Raw genomic sequence first — 19,873 nt, 5'->3', positions numbered from 1 at the left:
CTTAATCCTGTTATTTTATTGCATAATAGGTTGTTTTAAAAATAGGATAATTATTATCTGAACCTAAATGGATCCATTCCACCAATCTGGGGAGTTATTTTCTGAGCCTAAACAGATCCATTCCACCAATCTGGTGAATTATTGTCTGAGCCTAAATATGCTAAATATTCACCACCGTATGCTTTTCAGTGGGACCAGGGTGGATTTGTCCACTCCTCTTTGCTGTCCATGGGAAGTGGCAGCTGAAGTTGTACCTTAAGTACAGCGCTGAGATCCTTACGCAGCCTTGTGTACAATTTTTATCCCATAATGTAGAGAAAAATACTGAGAAAAGAGCTCAGTTTTTCCTGTGCTGTAGGTTTATAATTGTATGTGAGTGCTGATAATGCTTGCTGTATTTAATTATTTGCTTTTAATGAGTTCTACATAAAATGCATGTCTTAAAGACACATTGCTCTTTGCCTCCATCACTCTAGAGCAGATGGATGGCGTCACATGAAAAATACAATTTTATTTCATCTTCTGTGAGTGTGTGAGGATTTTGTGCTGGTTTCCCAGGGAGGTGTTAGTGATGCCGTTTGGGATTGAGCCCCTTGTGACAGGCTGTCCCTTTCCCAACCAGCTCCTCCACAGACCTGCGGTTCAGCATGGCGCTGTGCGACGAGGAGAAGAGGTTCCGGCAGCAGCGCAGAGACAACATCATGCACAGCATCAAATCGTTCCTGGGGGAGAAGAGCCACAACCTGACCTCTTCCCGTGATGTAAGTGTGCAGAGTTCCCAGCAGGAACTGTAGCATCCCCTTTGGAATCCTTCATTTGCCTGCCAGAGGAAAGAATGAGGCGTGCGAGGTGGAAGGGTTTGATGGAGAAAGATTATAGCTGATAAAAATCCTTTTCTTCTGTGAACATAAAATATTTAGCCTGGAGAGTAATTTTTCTTGGCTCTAAATTTAGAAATTAAAGTTTATGACTGGGGAAAACTATAAAAGGAGAGATTTAGATTAGGTATTAGGAAGAAATCCTTCCCTGTGAGGGTGGGGAGGCGCTGGCACAGGGTGCCCAGAGAAGCTGTGGCTGCCCCTGGATCCCTGGAAGAGTCCCAGGCCAGGTTGGACAGGGCTTGGAGCAGCCTGGGCTAGTGGAAGGTGTCCCTGTGGTGGCAATGGATGTGCTTTAAGGTCCCTTCCAATGAAATCATTCTGGGATTCTGTGATTCATTTGCCCCTTAAACTGCTCTGATTTTTCCCTGTTTGTTAAGGTGTTGGCTGTGAGGGGAGATTGCCATCTGAAAAGTGCCCCAGGATGTGTGAAATACCTGCTGAATCCTGCAGTGGCTCTGGGCACTCACCCAGCACAGAATATGCCCCTGCATGCCCAGTATCCATCTCATGCTCTGTGACCTTCATCTCTGAAAGACTAGACAGGAAATGAGCTGGTTTAAATTTAGAGTCAGCTTGGAAATTAGTTTATTTCTTCCTTTCTTTTTTTCCTTGAGCCAGTTTGACTGGATTAGGGTTATGAAGTTCTATTTCTTTGAAACATGAGGAACTGCAGCTTTCCTTGACTTGTTGGTGCTTTGGACCAAGCCAAGAGGAAGGGAAGCCAGCAGATCACAGTGGGCTGATGGTGGCTTGGGACATCTCACAGAATCAGGGAATGGTTTGGGTGGGAAGGGACTGTAAGAGTCATGCAGTGCAACCCCCTGCCATGGGCAGGGACACCTTCCACTAGCCCAGGGTGCTGCAAGCCCTGTCCAGCCTGGCCTGGGGCACTTCCAGGGATCCAGGGGCAGCCACAGCTTCTCTGAGCACCCTGTGCCAGGGCCTCACAGAATGGTTTCATAAAACACTTCATTATTTAGAGTTAATTAAGAATCCTCTTGGTACAGATCTACTTATTTTGTTGGAGCTTTCCCGTCCTCTTCCTTCCTTGTCCATTCCCTCTCATGTGCTGCTTCCAGAATTGTGACAGGAACACTTTGTGCCTATGGAGGTGTCAAGCAATGAACAAAATCCATGAATTAATCTGGATTAATCCCTTCATTGCTCTTGATTCCTTTTGTGCATTTTTAATATAAGGAGAATGTGACAGTCTTTTGCAGCCAGCATTGAAGAATATCTTTTACATTTCCCTGAAGTTTTGAGCAGGTGGTAAATGTTTTATTGTAGTGTACTTTTGAACTCTGTCTTGCTTAATGAAACTTTCTGCGGAACATGAAAGAATTTAACAAGAATTGTACATATTTTAATTGGACTGGGAAAAAATATGTGTGTATTGAGAAGGAACATTTTTAAAGTTTCTTAATTTTCAGTTCAGTTATTTTAATCTTAACACATGCAGATCCTATCAGAGTAGAAATCTGTCAGTGTGACATTGGTGTGACCTGGAGCAGAATAAGATCTTCCACAGAAAGGATGTGGTTACTCTGCCAAACTCCAGTTGGAACTGGAGTGATCCTCAGTGCCTCAGGTCTCAGTTCCATGCAGGTGGTATCTGTGCGTGAATTACTACAAAGGACAGCTAAGATTTCTTATTCTTTGTCGTCATCTTCCCTTGGTATCTCTCAGAACTGGAGTGATCCTCAGTGCCTCAGGTCTCAGTTCCATGCAGGTGGTATCTGTGCGTGAATTACTACAAAGGACAGCTAAGATTTCTTATTCTTTGTCGTCATCTTCCCTTGGTATCTCTCACTGACTCCAGTAGTGAAATTATATCAGTTAAATTGCATCTGCCCAGACAGTAACTGTAGGTATCCTCCCATTTTTCATATGCCAAATGTGTATTTCTAAGCTTACAGAGTTTTTATCTCTTTCTAGCAATGAAAAAACCCTTTTTGTTCAAATTAAACTGTAGTCTTACTTCTATTGCCACAGATGGAAGGTAGCAGGAGGATTTATGTGATGTCTGAAGTCTTAACATGAAGTTGGGAGACATTGAGTAGTTTTAGCTGTCTGTGGGTCTTGTTTTATCTTGGATAAGTCACATACTCAAAATTCACCCAAGTTGCTTCATCTGTGAGTGACTTGTGCTTTGCAGGGATGCTGAGAGACTTTAATACCTCTGAATTCATTATACATGTCTGCATGGGGAAGTGAGTAGTTCCAAATTTCCTAACTTAATCCTGAGGCACGTTCTGGAAACACAGAGGTAGAGATTTCTTGTACTTCTGTTATTGCTCAATTTATTTTTTTAATTTTTGTTGCTTCAAGCAATTTTCTAAAAATACCATAATCTTCCAGAGAAAGCATATAGTTCTCTATGACTGGATTTGCAGAACAATTTTTTAATAATCATTTGTGTGCCCTATGGCATTCTTTTCCCACCACAGGTATTCAGATTTTGTGCACTGTGTTTGCAGGGCATTTGGATAAAGACATCTGCACTACTCATTCCCAAAACAAGATTTAGTATGGTTTAGCTTTTTCTTGCCTGATTACTGGAAGATAGGATTAAGAACCTTTTGGTTTGAGTGAACTCATGTGCTGGTGGCTCTATACAAAGGGTTTGGGGCTCAGTAGAGGAGTGTGCAGCCCTTGGTATCCTCTTTTTCTCTGTTCTTCATCAGGATGTGGTTTCTTGATTCTTGGCTTTGGGTGCTCTGGGTGCAGCTCATTCTCCCCCTCCCTGCCTCTGCCCTATTTATCCCATAGAGCAACTTGCAGGGTGGGTGTCTTTCATTTCAGGTTTTATTGTTTTGTGCCCTTAAACATGTCAGAAACTGAATGGGAGTTAAAAAGCTGGTTTAACAAACCTGACAGGAGGGGACAGCTGGGGGTGGTCGGGCTCTGCTCCTAGGGAACAGGGACAGGATGAGAGGGAATGGCCTTGAGCTGTGCCAGGAGAGGATCAGGTTGGGTATTAGGGGAAATTTCTTCATGTAAAGGGCTGTAAAGCATTGGAAGGAGCTTCCCAGGGCAGTGGTGGAATCATCATCCCTGGAAGTGTTAAAGTGTGTGGATGTGGCCCTTGAGGACAAGATTTAGTGGTGAACATGGTGGTGGTGCTGGGCTGATGGTGGGACTTGATGATCTTGGAGGTCTTTTCCAACCTCTGAAGGATTTTGATTCCATAATCCACCTTCCCCTTGCTGTACCCACCCTTCCTAGCACAGGAGCCTGGGATGCCCAGAGTGCCTGTGGATCAGGAAGCATTTGCAGTCAGGATGTTGGTGACTCTCCTGGGCATTCCCAGCCCATCTCCATGGTGGATTCCTCTGCCTCCTGAGGGACTCTCCCATTTTCCCAGTGCCAGTGCACTGATGGGTGCAGCAGTGGAGCTCTGGGAGTGTTCTCACATGCCTTCTCCAGGCTTGCACCTGCAGGTGACATCTCAGTCCTGTTGGGATGTGTCTGCTCAGGTTGAGTGGGCAGTGTTCCTGAGGAGCTTTCAAAGCCTCCCCAGGTGATTAAAGGAGGGATTGCTGACATGGATCTTCCTTCAAAGCAGCTGCTCCGTTATTGGGGTGTTGGCTTAACAAAACATATCCCAAATCCTTCCCTGGGCTGTGTCATTTTTGGGATAGATCCCTATCTCTGGAGCTGCACCATGAATACCTGTGGTTTCTATTACTAAAGCTGAGCACTTATGAAGGAGGGAACAGAATCATCTCACTGCATCAAGAATAAGCAGTTTTGGGGAGTGGAAGCCTCAAGAAACATCTTGAGTGCCTTGGTCATTGTTCATGGGCATTTCCTTGGGACAGTCAGTCCTCAAGGGAGTTTCATGGCTTGGAGCATGGAGTCTGCAGAAAGAACAGGACTCTGTCATCACATGGATCCTTTTCCTGTCACTGATCCTGTCCATTGGCACCTGGAATTGCCTTTCAGGGAGATTTTTGACAGATTAGCAGTTTGATCAGATAGGGGCTTTCTGCACAGCTGTGTAATTCTTTTTGTGCTCAGTAACAATCAAGAGGTGGTTCCTTTGTCACCCCTGAACAGTGGAAAATCCTCCTGGATTTTGGAAACTGGGCCAAAATTTCTGGGCTGTTACTTAGGCCAAAACACATGATGGTGGGAGCAAATGAATTTTTATTTTATTTTGTCTACCTGGGGAAGCTGTGCAGTTGAGGGGAACAGCCTAGATGTCAGGGCTGGGCAGTAAGAAGGAGAAAAGTGTAAAATGAACCCCTGTGGATGCAATTTTAACCTGGTGCCATAATAAACATGGTTCTGCTCACTCCTCTCTTGATGGCTGAGGAGTTGTCCAGATCCCCATGAATTCCCATTATCTCTCTGATAGTTTTTGCAAAGTGGTGGTAAAACTGAGACTGTCTTCATGCTTTGTAGTAATAGTGGATGTTTTTGTTATAAAACTTGTTTATAAACTCCCAGTCAAAATATTATTTGTCTCTGTTCTGTTTCTCATTAGTAAATGTTACTGCCTTTGGCTCTGTCACAATGATACAAATTGGATTAAAGCTGGTGTTTAGATTCCTTTAAAATTCCCAGTGGTTTTGTAAGTGAAAAGTTCACTTAATAACTAAATTTAATATCTCCTCTATTTCACATCATGGATAAGAAGGACAGATTTATTTTATGCTACAAGTGGTGATCTGTAGCATAAAATCAGTAAATTCTAATCCTTGTTGGGGTGTCCAGGGGCTGGGCTGGGCGCTCCCAGGGCGTGTCCCTGGTCCCTGATGTGGTGCTGGTGTTGTCTCCTCCCTGCAGGTGCCGGTGATCGCCGTGCTGGGCTCGGGAGGGGGGTTCCGGGCCATGGTGGGCTTTGCTGGAGTCATGAAAGCACTTTATGAGTCAGGAGTCCTGGACTGTGCCACCTACATTGCTGGGCTCTCCGGATCCACCTGGTAAGGCCTTCCTCTTGCTTATCCTCACCTTCCCTGCTGCAGGTTCTGAAGGAATTGTCACCAGAGCTGGCTTATTTCTATGGTTATAATTCACAGCACATTTTACACATCCAGGTCTGCTGGGGGAGGTGTTTTGGATGCCCCAAAGCGCAAGGACAACTCCAGGTGCTTTCCCAGGAGCTTTGAGAGCAGGAGTGGATGGAAAGAGGTGCCACACATATGCACCCATATTTCTATATCAACACCTAATGTGTGTTGTTTCATTTTCCTTATGAAAAATGAAAAACCAAAAAAAAAAAATCCCTTGTGATTTGAAGCTGATGACTCAATCAACACAAAATCTGTTGTATGCTTCAGGAGGGCTTTTAGAGCTCCTCAAAGTCACTGAAAGATGTTCTGCTTCATTTTACAGCCAGTGTAAAATCCTGGTGGATTGACTGGGGATGACTGGGGCCACCATGCAGGGCATCCCTCTGTGGATTACCCACTGGCACTGTTTAATTTAGACAGTGCACCAGGTTTTAAAATAGTTCATTTAACCTTGAGAAGCAGGCACAGGCGTCGAAAAGGGAAATCTTATTGTTATCTTCAGTTCCTGATGAGTAGATGTGAAGAACACAAATTATTTTTGGAGATCCTTAGGGAAAGGACAAGGAGTAATTGGATGAACTCTTGGGGGAATTGCTGCACTGAGAGTGGCCAAGCAGGGGAATGTGTTGAGCCATCCTCAGGCTGACTCGGTGCTCGTGAGAAAGCTGAACTTGACTGAGCACCAGGAGGCTGGGGCAGAGACCTGAGGGTCCTTTCAGACTCAGGGATGGGATTATACAATTGTCTCAATTCTTTGAGAGAAAAAGACTTGTTGTAGTATGAACAAGCAGGGAATCTGCCTGGGATGAACTTTATCACCTGGTTTAGCTCTAAGGAAGCACATGACTTTTAATTCCTCACTCTAACCTCAGAGTTAACTCTTGAAGGAGATGATTATCAGTTCTATTCCATGTATGGTTTTTTTTTTATCAATTATTTTTCATTGTGTGAAGATTGCTTCCCCCTCTCCCAGACTAGAGGGAAGCTTTCAGAATGCCAGGAGGTTTTGAAATGCCAGAAGTGTCTGTGAACTAGAGTAAATTTCTCCTTTAGGTTGGACTATAAAAGGTGGGAAACTGTGTTTTCTGTCTCTGGTGGTGGGGAAAGATTTATCACTGTCCATTGAGACAGATGGATGGACCTGTGTCACAGCTGTGAGAAGCAGAAGGTGGATGAAGAGCACTGGAATGTGGTGTTAAAACATGACCTGTGTTTCTAGGGGAGGGTTTGCAGTCCCTGCTCAGGACAAACGTCACTTTGCTGGCTGTGAGGTCCTTTTTGGGAAAAACCCAGGGGTGAATGCGTAGGTGATCTAATGTAAACCTATAAAATCTGAGTTAAAATAGTGAGATTATCATTTATATTAGTTTATCTGAACTGCTCCAGTCAGAAACAGATTGGAGACAGTTGTGTTTGCACAAATTTGTCTTTGCTCTCTGATGTCATCCTTCAGTCTTTCCTTGCTTGATGAATAAATAAATTGACACTTTGGCACTCCCTTCCTTTTCTTTCTTTTCCATGCAGTCTGTCTTTTGGGAATAATTCTCTTTTCTTTTTTTTACTGGTGGGACAGGCAGGTTTTTACTTGTCCCCTCAGCTGCATGCCTAACCTTGGAGCAATGCTTTCCTGCCATCTTGCTTCAACCTTGTGCTGACTCCTCCAGCTTCATCTCCCTTTCCCTGCACCCAGGAGCTCACATGGAGCCCTGGCAGCCTACGTGGGACAGGGCTGGCTGTGCTGTCACACAGATGGCTGGGCATGACCTCAGGGCCAGGCTGACCCTGTGTGTGTCTCAGAGCTGTGCCAGGAGTGTAAGGCATGTGTACCTGGGCCAGGTCATTGGGTAAATAATAGTAAATGAGCCTCTCACAGATTAGAAGGGCCTGTCTTGGTGTGACCTAATGCAACCAAGTGGAAGCCAGGGCTGCCTGCACGTGTGTCTGAGCTTTGTTTGCAGTAAAGCTAAGCTTGTTTCTTAGTGACAAACTCATGATTTACCTCATCCTCACAGCCAGCCAGCTCTCTGTGCAGGTTGTAGTTACTGTGCTTCTGTTGATTATGGAAGCAACATATCCTGGGAACTGGGGCCATATTCAGGCCAGAACCCCCTGCCCTGGGCTGAGCCCCAGCCTGGGTAGCAGGGGAGGGATGGGGATCGTGACCCTGTGCCCCTGAGCATGGTGAGACCCCACCTGCAGAGCTGCCCCAGCACAGGGAGGAGCTGGAGCTGCTGCAGAGAGCCCAGGGCAGGCACCAGGATGGGCAGAGGGATGGAGCAGCTCTGCTGGCAGGGAAGGCTGGGAGAGCTGGGATTGTGCAGCCTGGAGCAGCTTTGGGGTGACCCCACTGGGGCCTTGCAGTGCCTGAAGGAACTGACAGGGAACATGGAGAGAGACAATTTCCAATGGATGGAGGGATAGGACACAGGGAATGGCTTCCCACTGCCAGAGAGTAGGTTTAGATGGGATATTGGGAAGGAATTGTTCCCTGGGCAGGACCTGGCAAAGGGTACTCAGAGAAGCTGTGGCTGCCCCTGGATCCCTGGAAGTGTCCAAGGCCAAGCTGGACAGGGCTGGGAGCACCCTGGGACAGTGGAAGGTGTCCCTGCCCAAGGCATGTTGTGGGACTGGATGGGCTTTAAGGTCCCTTTCAATCCAAACCATTGTGGTATTCTGTGATACACTGAGATATTTTAGGAATTTTTCAGTAGTGATAATGAACTGGAGGGCAGAGAGGTAACTCTTACAGGGAGAGAGCTGCATGTGTCCTTGTAGCACCTCCAGTCTGCCACACAGTTATGCTGAGGAGCTTCTTTCAGCTTAGCATGTTCTGTCTGCTATCCCTTAAAGAGAAAAGTGAGGACTCTTTAATCATTTGCTTCATACACATTATGGAAAATGCATGTTGAGTGTTTGATCCTGTGCTTATATTTAGAACATATTGCTCAGCTTTCTGTGCTTTGAGAAAAAGGAGACTAAATTTTCCTGTATAAATGGAGAGTTAATTAACCTGATTTAATCAGTACCTGTATCAGCTCATGTATGAGCTTCGTGTAGCTTCTAGGCAGCTGACACTGCAGCAGGTTTGATGCTCACACAGCCTGTTTGCCCTTGCAGGTATATGTCAACTCTGTTTTCCCACCCTGACTTCCCAGCCAAGGGCCCAAAGGAGATCAATGAGGAGCTGATGCACTCGGTGAGCCACAACCCGCTGCTGCTGCTCACCCCGCAGAAGGTCAAGCGCTACATTGAAGCTCTGTGGAACAAGAAGAGCTCAGGGCAGCCTGTCACCTTCACTGACATCTTTGGCATGCTCATAGGGGAAACACTGATCCATGATGTGAGTGCTCATTTAAGCTGTCAGACTCTCATATAATTCCCATGTTACTATTTTTTTTTTATTACCTTAGTTGCATTTAATAAAGGGTGGACATTTTGCTATAAGAAGCAACATTTGCTTAAAAAAGTACTGTTTGATGCTGTTAAAGCTGACAAACTCTTATACCATTCCCATTGTTACTATTTCTTTGAAATTACCTTAGGGACATCTAATAAAGGGTGCACATTTTGCCATAAGTGTGATGGTGTTCACAGGGGTCCCAGGATGAGGGAGCAGATGAGGATCTGACTCCATGTTTCAGAAGGCTGATTTATTATTTTATGATATATATTATATTAAAACTATAATAAAATAATAGAAGAAAGGATTTAATCAGAAGGCTAGCTAAGAATAGAAAAAGAATGATAAAGGCTTGTGACTGACTGAGACAGTCTGAGACAGCTGGACTGTGATTGACCATTAATTAGAAAAACCACATGAGACCAATCACAGATCCACCTGTTGCATTCCACAGCAGCAGATAACCATTGTTTACATTTTGTTCCTGAGGCCTCTCAGCTTCTCAGGAGAAAAAATCCAAAGGAAAGGATTTTTCATAAATGTTGTCATCCTGTGACAATAAGAAACAGCATTTGCTTTAAAAAGTACTAATTTCAACGTGAAAGATCCCCTTGGTTTTGTTTGAAAATAAGACAACAGGAGAGCTTCACACTGTTGTATTCTATAATTGAAAATTCCTAATTGGCTGAATCAAGCACAAAGACTTCCAGTTCAAATGAGTCAGGTGAGCAGCAGCTGGATTTGGTCTTGTGGCGAGATTGAAATGTGTCAGTAGATTTGCAGATGTGTTTTATACACTTCTATCCCTACACTGATAATGAGTTTTAAACAATTTAAAACACTGAAAAAGAGGCAACACAGCATTTAGTGGCAGATGTATAGAATTCTGATGCTGAAGGGGTGTTAAAGATTGTGTGAGGTTGGTTAGAAGTCCCTGTGTACCAAGGGATGAAAAAAATGCCCAGATGTTTAATTTAAATCTGAACCTGACGCATCAGTGAGAAACTTTTCTTATCAAATTTCATTGACAGGAGGAGACTCCCAGATCTTTATATAAAATAAAAAAATGTGATATTTACCTTTATATATATATGTATATATATGAGCAGGCCTTTCCAGGATGTGTTTGGGACCAATGTCTTTCTTTCCCTGCAGAGGATGGACACCACTCTGAGCAATATGAAAGAGAAGGTCAACAATGCCCAGTGTGCTCTGCCACTCTTCACCTGTCTGCACGTCAAGCCAGATGTCTCAGAGCTGATGTTTGCAGGTGTGTTCCCAATCTGTGTTGAGTCACTTGTGGCAAGGAGGAAGGTGTGTGGCTGGTTAAAAAACCCTTTTTCTTTTTAATGCATCTGAGACTAATTGCATCTGACTTCTGGGAATCTGACAGGGTGATAAGAAGTTACTCAGGGATAGGTGATGCCATACTCAGGTAGGAGTGCCAAGCCAAAGAGAAACCTGGTGACTTCAGCAGGGGAAAAGGTGTTTAAATTAGGATATCAAACAAGAAAAGGAAAATGTCCTCAGTCACCTTCTTTCAGAGAAGGGTGACATCAGCAGTTAGACTTGAGGATCTTAGAGGTCTTTACCAACTCTAATGATTCTGTGATTAAAATTGGACAAACAAATTAGGTATAATGCCTCTTTTTCACTTCTTGCCCAGAGTGAAATGCTGTTGGTAACACAAAAAAAACCCCTTTCACTTGTATTTATTCCATAGGTTTTAATCCCCTCTGGTAACTTCAGTTGAGAGTGGGTCCAGCTGTGGGAGATGTACACTAAGATAAGGATGTGTACATCTATAGTTATATACAGGAAAGGGAAGTGCCAGGTGGTTTGCCTCATTGTATTTCCTAAAATATCATTGTCATTTGCCTAAAATACAATGTCACTGTATTTCCTAAAATAGTTATTTGGAGAAGTGGCTGTCAAAATTTGGGTTGGAAATGAAAATGAGGAATTGTAAATTAGGCTGAATATTTCATGGGAAAATGTGTCTTTAACTTTGCTACTTAGGAAACTGATACCTTTTTGTTTGAAAGTAGGAGTATTTTGGGTTTTAGATGAAGCTCTGTTTTTCAATATATTGTAACTGGATTACTGTTTTAAAACCAAAATGATCTTCTGTTAATAATGTCTTTCTATAAGCAAGATCAGGAGCTTTACTTTGCTCTATAGAAAGGTATTCCCTGTGCAAGTGGACCTTGGGGTTTGCCTTTTGAGGCTGACATCTCTCATAACAGAGGGTGCTAGATCTTGATTGCTTCTTATTTTAAGCTTCGTTCCCCCTTTTAGCTTTTCCTGATGTGAGAGCTCTAGTAAATTTTGAACAGAAATATTTACACTTCCTAATTTACATTGATTCTACGGCAGAAGTTTTGTTTCCCTGAGCACACATATCTGCCAATTCATGTTTATTCAGCTAAAAGGAAATATGAAATTCCTGGACTGGGACTTCAATGGAATTACCTTCTGTTCCAGTGAATGTGAAGATTTGTGGGTGACTTATTTGGAAAATAGGATGTTGTATATGACTTAGCTCAGATAAGCATTACACTTACCTGAAATGAAACTCCCAGCAGTCATGATGAAATCTTTCCTTTTCGGGACAAGTGTTCACCTTCTGCTCCACACGTCAGCCGGAATATCCTGAGGGTAGATGACATGTGGGGATATTTCCAAGCTGTCTCTTTCACCTTTCTGTTTCAGAATTACTTCTGGTTTATTTCCAGTCAAATCAACCCCTGCTAAAAATAGGGAAGGTGAAATAGATGAATGGGTGAAATGATAAAAAGAGAAGATATGTTTTGTTTGTTATTTGCTCCCTTTTTGAACTGAATTCTCTGATGGAAGCAACTCCACTGGTATTTAAAAAAAAAAAAAAAGTGTTTCCAAGTCAGCTAAGATCCATTTTCAAAGGCCTCCATTAATAGAATCCACATCACTTTTGATATTTTCTGCTAAGATGAGAAAATGCATTTGAACATCTTATTCCATATTTTTCTTGAGCTCTCTGTTCAATAAAATGGACTTCTAAGGAGATCTTTGGCAATGTTTGAATTGATAAGTTTATCAGCTGCCTCTCAGCCTTGCTTTTGATATTGGCTTTTGCACGAAACTTTAGGTTTGGGTAGAATCCAAATGCCTCTGCTAGAATATTTCACAACCCTTGGGATATTCAGTAATTGGTTTTGTGCCACCTCTGTCACTGCTCTCCATTTTTGGTGGAATTGCAGTGAAGGAAAAGCAGCTTGGAGCTGAGACCCACATGTGGCAGGGAACCATGCTGAAGCAGGGGATGAAAACCAGATGTTACTGAGTGTTCCCTCATTTGCAATCTCTCCTTTTATACCTCGGGTTTCCAACTTCATTCTTTTCACCAAAGTTTATTGTGATAAGAGAAATGAGGATTCTTTCCCTGCTGAGACATCACTGAGCTTGATTTGATATTCCTAATGGTTATTTGGCTTCCCATGTCACTAAAATTTATTTTCTTGGTTCATTTCTCCATCATTTTCCTCCATCCTGAGATTTCTGACTGAGCAGTTTTGTTTCTGACTTTGCAGACTGGGTGGAGTTCAGTCCATATGAAATTGGAATGGCCAAGTATGGCACTTTCATGTCTCCTGATCTGTTTGGAAGCAAGTTTTTTATGGGGACAGTGGTGAAGAAATATGCTGAAAATCCCTTGCATTTCCTGATGGGTGAGTATGTGACAGAAAGAGACTTAAAATGAAAAGCAATTTCAGTAGTTCATGGACTTTTAAATGCAGTCACACAAAGTGTGGAGACAGGAAGTGGAGCTCTCAGTTTGTTGGAAGACATTCATTTGAAAGCTTTCACAGATATGGATTGGCATTGTTGATTTATTTCTAATTTCCGTGGGGTTTTCTTTCTAATTTGGACAACTGAGCTTATGACTTGGCCTGCTCTAAACTCAGAGGTGTGTTCAGAGAGCAACCAACTGCTTCAATAGTGCTTATTAAAATATGTGGAGTTTATTTTCCTTCTGCCCATCACCATTCATTGTTTATTTTTTTCTATTTCAGGTGTCTGGGGCAGTGCATTTTCAATATTATTTAACAGAGTCCTTGGTGTCTCCAATTCTCAGAATAAAGGGCCCACCATGGAAGAAGAATTAGGTACTGTTAGTAAATAATTCCACTATGCAGAGCAATTACTAGCAAGATTCTCCCTCTGTGGAAGGATGGCACTGCTTGCAGTCATTTAAGAATGTGGAATTAATTACCTTTAATTGCTGGCACTGCTGGATGCTGCTGAGGTGGGGAAAGAGCACTGGGAATGTTCTTTCCTTTCTTTCATTTTTGTTTCTGGTCACTCAGAGCTGCTGAAAGTCACATGAATCTATCCAGCTCTTTTCTGGTAGTTAATAGAATCTTCTCTTCATGTTGTTATGTGATTTTTGAGAGCAGAAGCTGACAAGTATTTAATAGTTACTCGTGTAGTCTTTTGACACTGGGCTATTGAAGTGTTTAGCAAAATGCACCTGAATTTTCTCACCTCTGGGTTGTTAAATTTCTCCATTCTAACCACAGCCTGTTGGTTATCTGGTCCTTTGCTTGCAAATTGAGTGGTTTTGGTTTCGCTCCTGGTAGAGAAATGACAAGGCGACTGTAAAGAAAGAGTTGTGGCTTGGTTTGGATGGACTTCATTGAGTTTTATCTGAGAATGTAGTTAACGATAAAAGACTTTTCATACTTTTGCTTCCTGCTGAAAAAACAGCATTACAGGGGAAGATCTGACCAATAAATAAATTGTCCTAGACAGCCAGAGCTTTCTGAAGAGCAAGAAGAGCAAATGTAGATTGAGGTAGTTTTTAAATAATAACCTCTGTCTGCCTCCTAATGGATGGAATTCAGCTACTTGCTAATCTCTTCTTTGTGGATGAGAATGAGACCAGGTAAATCCAGGTTCCGATTTCTGATACAGCTCCTGGGTGTTAACACCTCCTCATAGAGGATCCCTGTCAATAACTGTGATCATGGAAAAGTTTGGTTTTGAAAGATAGTGAGACACAGAATGTTATTTGTCATCTGTGACTCATTTCACATATCATTTAAAAAATACTCTTTGAAGTGGGATCAGGTGTGAAAATATTTATGTGACTTGAACCACAGTCTGGAGCAGAGCTGGAGATGTCCCAGTGCCACCTTGGCACCATAGTAACATTTTCCTACTTCAGTAGGAGCTACTGAGAGGACATAAGCGAAACATCTACATTTTAATGAAGGTGAATAAAGTGTGTCAGGTATGCAGAGGGGAGTGGGAGGTACTGCTTTAGGGTTGCATGTTCTTTTCCAGGCTAAAAGTTGCAGGCTGAATCCAATACCTGCTGCTCACATTCTAATGTCCACAGCAGACCCAGTCTTCTTCAGATGTATTTTCTGTTACAAAGACTGAGAATTTTATGACTCAGATCGTTTTGAAATTCTTAACTGTTCTGCCAGTTAAACCCCAGCAGTTTAAAGGAATTTGTATTTCTTTCAACAGAAAATATTAGGCTAAAGCACCTTGTGAGCAATGACAGCTCAGACAGTGAAGATGAGTCACAGCATCCAAAAGGTAAGGAAATGCTCAGATTTCATTTCATTGTTTCCTTTTTCCATCAGCTTTTGTGTGGCTCAGCAAAATAGAGAACAGGAGATCCCAGGAGGTACTGGGCTTCTCTTCATGTCTCCTGATTCTCTCAGCTGTCTGGAATTCCACATACATCCCAAAAAATGTGGTTTGCTGGGCCAGAGTTCCTCAGAAGTCTGTTTCCAGCAAACTGCTGAGCTCAGAGGCACCTTGGAATTGCTGCCAGCCCCCTAAACCAACAGTGTTCATTGTTTTCAAGGGTTTAGTGATCAAATATTTACCTGGGAATGGTTTAATGTGTGTTTCCATCATTCACAAGTGTCTTCTAGCACCTTTACAAATGACATCTGATACAGGAAATTCCTCATGCATGGCACAGTGTTTGTAACAGTGCCCAAATCCAGGTGCCCAGAAGAGGCACAGCCACAAAAGGAATGTTGGGCAGTGGGAAGAAAAGATTCTGTTGACAATTACCTCTAAGAACCTAAAGCACCTGGAGATTTCTGGTGCCTTAGTCAACTTTCTGTATTTGATTATATTTTTGGGGTGATTTTCACCTGCAAAATGGAGTTTTATTTCTAGCAAGTAGAGCAAAGTTGAGAATGCAGCTGTTTGTGATTTCAGGATCTACAGAAGAAAAGACAATCCTGTATGGGGAGACAGGGAATTGTGTCATTAGCTCAGCTCAGTGATTGCTTCTTCAGCTCCCATTATGTGTAAAACCGTAGGTGGTACCAGGTTTTGTGTTTATTTGTGGGTTTCCTGTTTAAACACTACAGCCAGCACCAAACACATTTCTCTCCTAGTTTGTAGCCATAGTGAACAACCAACAAATCTGGGATTGTAAACACTTGGAAATCGTTCTCACTTCTATAGAATGTTATTGGACAGATGTTGGACTTCTCTGATGCTTGTTTTCTCTCTACTTATGTAAAACTCAGCTCCTTTAAACCCTGGCTTAAAGAGGCAAGTTTAAAAGCTCAATTTAATGTATCAAGCTTGAGCCTGAATTATTTTCTTATCCAAAACACCCTCAAAAACTCAAGTATTGGCAGGTAAATGAATGGAGAGTGGTGCCAGTCCAGCTCATTTTTACTGTGAGATCTCCAACTGTAGACATCTAAGTCTGGATCTTTCATTGTATTCTTTAGTTAATTAAAGCCAGATATTAATTGTAGTCTACAGTTTACTATAATGATAATTTCAGGTATTTTAGAATTCCCATGCTACAGCATTATCCTTTATGCTGATTAACTCTGCTTTCCTGAGCAAAGCTGGATTTCTAACAGGCAGGAGAGATGGAGAAGGCTGTCAATGCACATCCAGATGAATTTATGTCTACATCAAGTATGGATCTTATCAGCTCAGGTCTATCCCTGAGCTTACAGAGAAAGCCATGCTCTGGTCATCTAACGTTCCCAGTTATTTTCCTGATGGACACATCCACACTATTGGGGTGTAGATGAAAGGTTTCACTGGGCTGTGAAGTTGAAAGGATGAATTCTCTGCACTTCTCTGAAATCATTGTTTCAAAGCTCCATCATCCAGCCCCCAGCTCATTGAAAGAACTTTTGTATTTTCGTAGCTCCTTTGTTTTATAGCCACTGCAATGGTGGGGTTACACTGCTGGGTGTTTCCATTTTTGTGTGCAGGCACGGAGGGCGCCGAGGCCAAGCAGGAGAGCCAGGGGAGGCTGCAGGAGAGCAGCCAGGAGAGCTGGGTGCAGCGCATGCTGATGGCCCTGGTGGGGGACAGCGCCCTGTTCAACACGCGCGAGGGCCGCGCCGGCAAGGTGCACAACTTCATGCTGGGGCTGAACCTCAACAGCTGCTACCCCCTGTCCCCTCTGGCAGAGCTGCTCACCCAGGAGTCCCTGGAGGAGGAGGAGCCGGCAGCAGTGGCAGGTCAGTTCCCAGAACACTATTATTTAGGAAGGCAGAGGCAGTGCATTCCCGGTGTGGTAATGTCACATCGGGAGGGCCACAACAGCTCCGTGGGCATTGTCCAGCAGTGGAGCTTGTGAGGGGACTGGGAGGCTCAAAGGGCACCACGTGGTGACTTCTGTCTGCTCCCTGCCCTGTCCCTTGGCACAGCGTGTAGGACAGCCACTGGAGGGACAGTGGCTCTTGGTTTGGCAGAAGGGAGCCAAGCTGCTTTTGTGCATGGTGCCCTTTGTTACATCTGCTTTCTCACTGTCTTGGCCTTCTCCAAAGGGTATCCAGGTTGTTCCTTGGCTCTTATTGATGCTAAGCCTGCTGGTGGAAATTAAACCTTTCCTTGTTCTCCTGCAGGTCTTCCCTGTTGCATCACCTTTGTAGCTCATCTGCTTTGTGTTTTGAAAAACCCCTGAAGGTAACACACTTCTTCACTTGTAGGATCACAGAATCGGTGAATTTTGGAAGGGTCCCACCAGGATCATGGAGTTTGACCCCTGTCCCTGCCCAGACACCCCAACAATCCCACCCTGTGCATCCCTGGGAGCATTGTCCAAACCCTCCTGGAGCTCTGGCAGCCTTGGGGCTGTGCCCATTCCCTGGGGAGCCTGGGCAGTGCCAGCACCCTCTGGGGAAGAACCTTTCCCTGAGCTCCAGCCTGACCCTGCCCTGGCACTGATAGATTCTTACTTTGCTGCCACCGTGTTCTTCCCAGTGTGACGCCCCCTGACAAACTGTCCCATTCCAGGGTCCCTGATGTGCAGGTGCATCCATGTTTCATGTTGGCTTAAACAAGAATGCTGATAGAGAATAAGAATTTCAGAAAAATAGGAATTTGCAAAAGAAGTTCATAGTTTTCCCTCACTCCGTGAGAGATGTGGTGTGTGGAACAGTAGCTGTGGAGAATTATTGTGCTTGGTTAGGATTTTTAGAGCCTTTGCTTTAGTGTTCACTGCAATCTGCTCAGTGAAAGGCAGATTTCTCAGTGTTTTTCTGGCACTGGCAGTGTCCAAGCCCAGGCTGGAGAGGGCTTGGAGCAACCTGGGATAGTGGAAGGTGTCCCTGCCCATGGTAGAGGGTTTCCCTGAGTGATCTTCAAGGTCCTTTGCAACCCATGATTCTGTGATCCATCAAGCAAATAACCACTACACCTCTCTGAAGGGGGTGTCCCCCCAGGCTGTTCCTCCCAGCACAGCCCAACCAACTATCCCTGGTGACAGCACCATTCTCCTCAGCCCTCATTTCCTATGCAGAGAAAGGAGATTGTCCCAACTGCTCGTTAAGCAACAGTAAATACCTGATGTCATTTAAAAGCTTAAGTAGCAGCCGTGCTCTAATGTGTATTTGTTAATGTAACAAATCCCTTGCAGGGCTTGAAGAGTAATTTCCATCTGGACTCCACTTTCTAAATATTTCTGTCATCTCAGTAGTGTTTACAACTGGGTAGTCTTAATATTTATAGTACTTGGAAAAGAGGCAGGAAAGTGGGTAGGAAATTTATGGTTGGAAAAAATGACAGTTGATGAGAATTTTGCATAATTAAGACACGTGGATAGTCTTCAGAATCAACTGTCAGCTTCCTGGGATTTGATTTAGATGGAAATAAAATGCTGGTTTGACAGAACTCTGCACCTCTGACACAATTACTTTGGAGTGCCTGAAACTTCTGTGGGTTAAAATGGGAAAAGTTTGACATGACTGCAGTTTTTTGCTGTTAGCCAAAGCCCACATTCATAAACCTGCAGTTACAACTCAGATCTGACAGCTGTGAGTGGTTGCAATATTGTAGTCAAAAATAGTTAAAAACCCCTTGAAATGTCAGTAGTTAATATAAAATGTAATCGTTCAGTAGTGTGATGAGTGTATCCACATTTTAAGACTGTGAATTTTCCTAATATATGGAAGAGCTGAGAAGCCCAGAGGCTCAGATAGAAAGGAGACTGTGGTGTAAAATTTAAATCCTTAGATTACTGTGGCACTGGATGCATTTAAGCTGTGCACATTTATTCCTAGCACTGGCAGTTTACCTGTCAGCTTGAGTGCAGAGGGAAGTCTGTATTGCTTTAAGTTTTATTGCCATACACTCCAAAGGAGAAATAAGTGAATCAAAAAGGATATCAATAATAGTTTCCATCTCCAGCTGTCCCAGACTCTCTACAGAGAATGAACTGTGGCTGACCTTGGGCAGTCTTACAGTCATTACTGAATTTAGGGTGTGCAGTGCCTGCAGCAGAGATCCCAGCTGCTTGGTCTGGAAGTAAAACCCTTGGCTTTGCTTTTCCACAGATTCTATTTGTGGAAATCATGCTAAACATTTTCTTATTTCATCAGGAGTGATTTCATTGTGAACTCTGAGTTGTTCTGTTTCTTTTCTTGATGTTACAACACACTAGAACAATTTGAGAAAATGCCAAGTGCATAACAATGGGGAAAAATAACCCCTAATCCCTGCTTCCTTATTTCAGTATTTATGGAAACAGTTGTAGTGGATGGACGTCAGTAGCAAGTGCCCTTCTGATCTGCCCTCCTCCCACTGGAGCTGCCATCTGTGGCAAATTTGGTCTCTAGGATGTGCCCTCTTTATTCCTAACAAATATCTGTCTGTGAATCCCATTGCTGGGAAGCTGACAGGACTGAGCTGGCTAAACATGGAGCTGGGCTGCTAAACACAGACCCACAGAGTTGTTAAAGCTGGAAAAAGCCTTTAAGATCATCAAGTCCAACCACTAACCCAGCCCTGCCACTAAACCCTGTCCCCAAGTGCCACATCCTCCCATTTTCTCCCACTTTGCTGTTTGAGGGACTGGAAGGTGCTGGTAATAGGAATGCATCTTTCCTAAAAGGCTGAAAATTCATGTCCCAGACTCTGGGATTCTATGAAGACTGTGATTACCAAAACCCATTTATATGGCTGTTATAAATTTATTGACAGCATGAAGACATTTTCTCCTTTCAAATATAGTAATATTATTTTGATAAATTTGATTTATCAAAAAGGGTCATGAGGGCTGTAAGCAATAGGATCCATCTTACTCTTTA

At 43.4% G+C, this 19,873-nt stretch overlaps 1 protein-coding gene across 2 annotated transcripts in view; it reads left to right on the top strand.

Annotated features, from left to right (window-relative positions):
- The window catches only part of PLA2G4A (phospholipase A2 group IVA), a 68,088-nt gene that overhangs the window by 40,793 nt on the left and 7,422 nt on the right, over positions 1 to 19,873 (top strand). For both annotated transcript variants that reach the window (XM_063165436.1, XM_063165437.1), the window contains exons 8-15: positions 623 to 761; positions 5,673 to 5,809; positions 9,017 to 9,239; positions 10,455 to 10,569; positions 12,869 to 13,006; positions 13,352 to 13,444; positions 14,814 to 14,885; positions 16,553 to 16,804. In XM_063165436.1, coding sequence (XP_063021506.1) covers positions 623 to 761; positions 5,673 to 5,809; positions 9,017 to 9,239; positions 10,455 to 10,569; positions 12,869 to 13,006; positions 13,352 to 13,444; positions 14,814 to 14,885; positions 16,553 to 16,804 — 1,169 coding nt within the window. The remainder of the gene's footprint in view (positions 1 to 622; positions 762 to 5,672; positions 5,810 to 9,016; positions 9,240 to 10,454; positions 10,570 to 12,868; positions 13,007 to 13,351; positions 13,445 to 14,813; positions 14,886 to 16,552; positions 16,805 to 19,873) is intronic.

The sequence above is a fragment of the Melospiza melodia genome, chromosome 11 (assembly GCF_035770615.1).
Source record: "Melospiza melodia melodia isolate bMelMel2 chromosome 11, bMelMel2.pri, whole genome shotgun sequence".
NCBI lineage: Eukaryota > Metazoa > Chordata > Aves > Passeriformes > Passerellidae > Melospiza > Melospiza melodia.
Note: the sequence above shows the minus strand (reverse complement) of the source record. Positions and strands in the feature narration are given on the sequence as shown.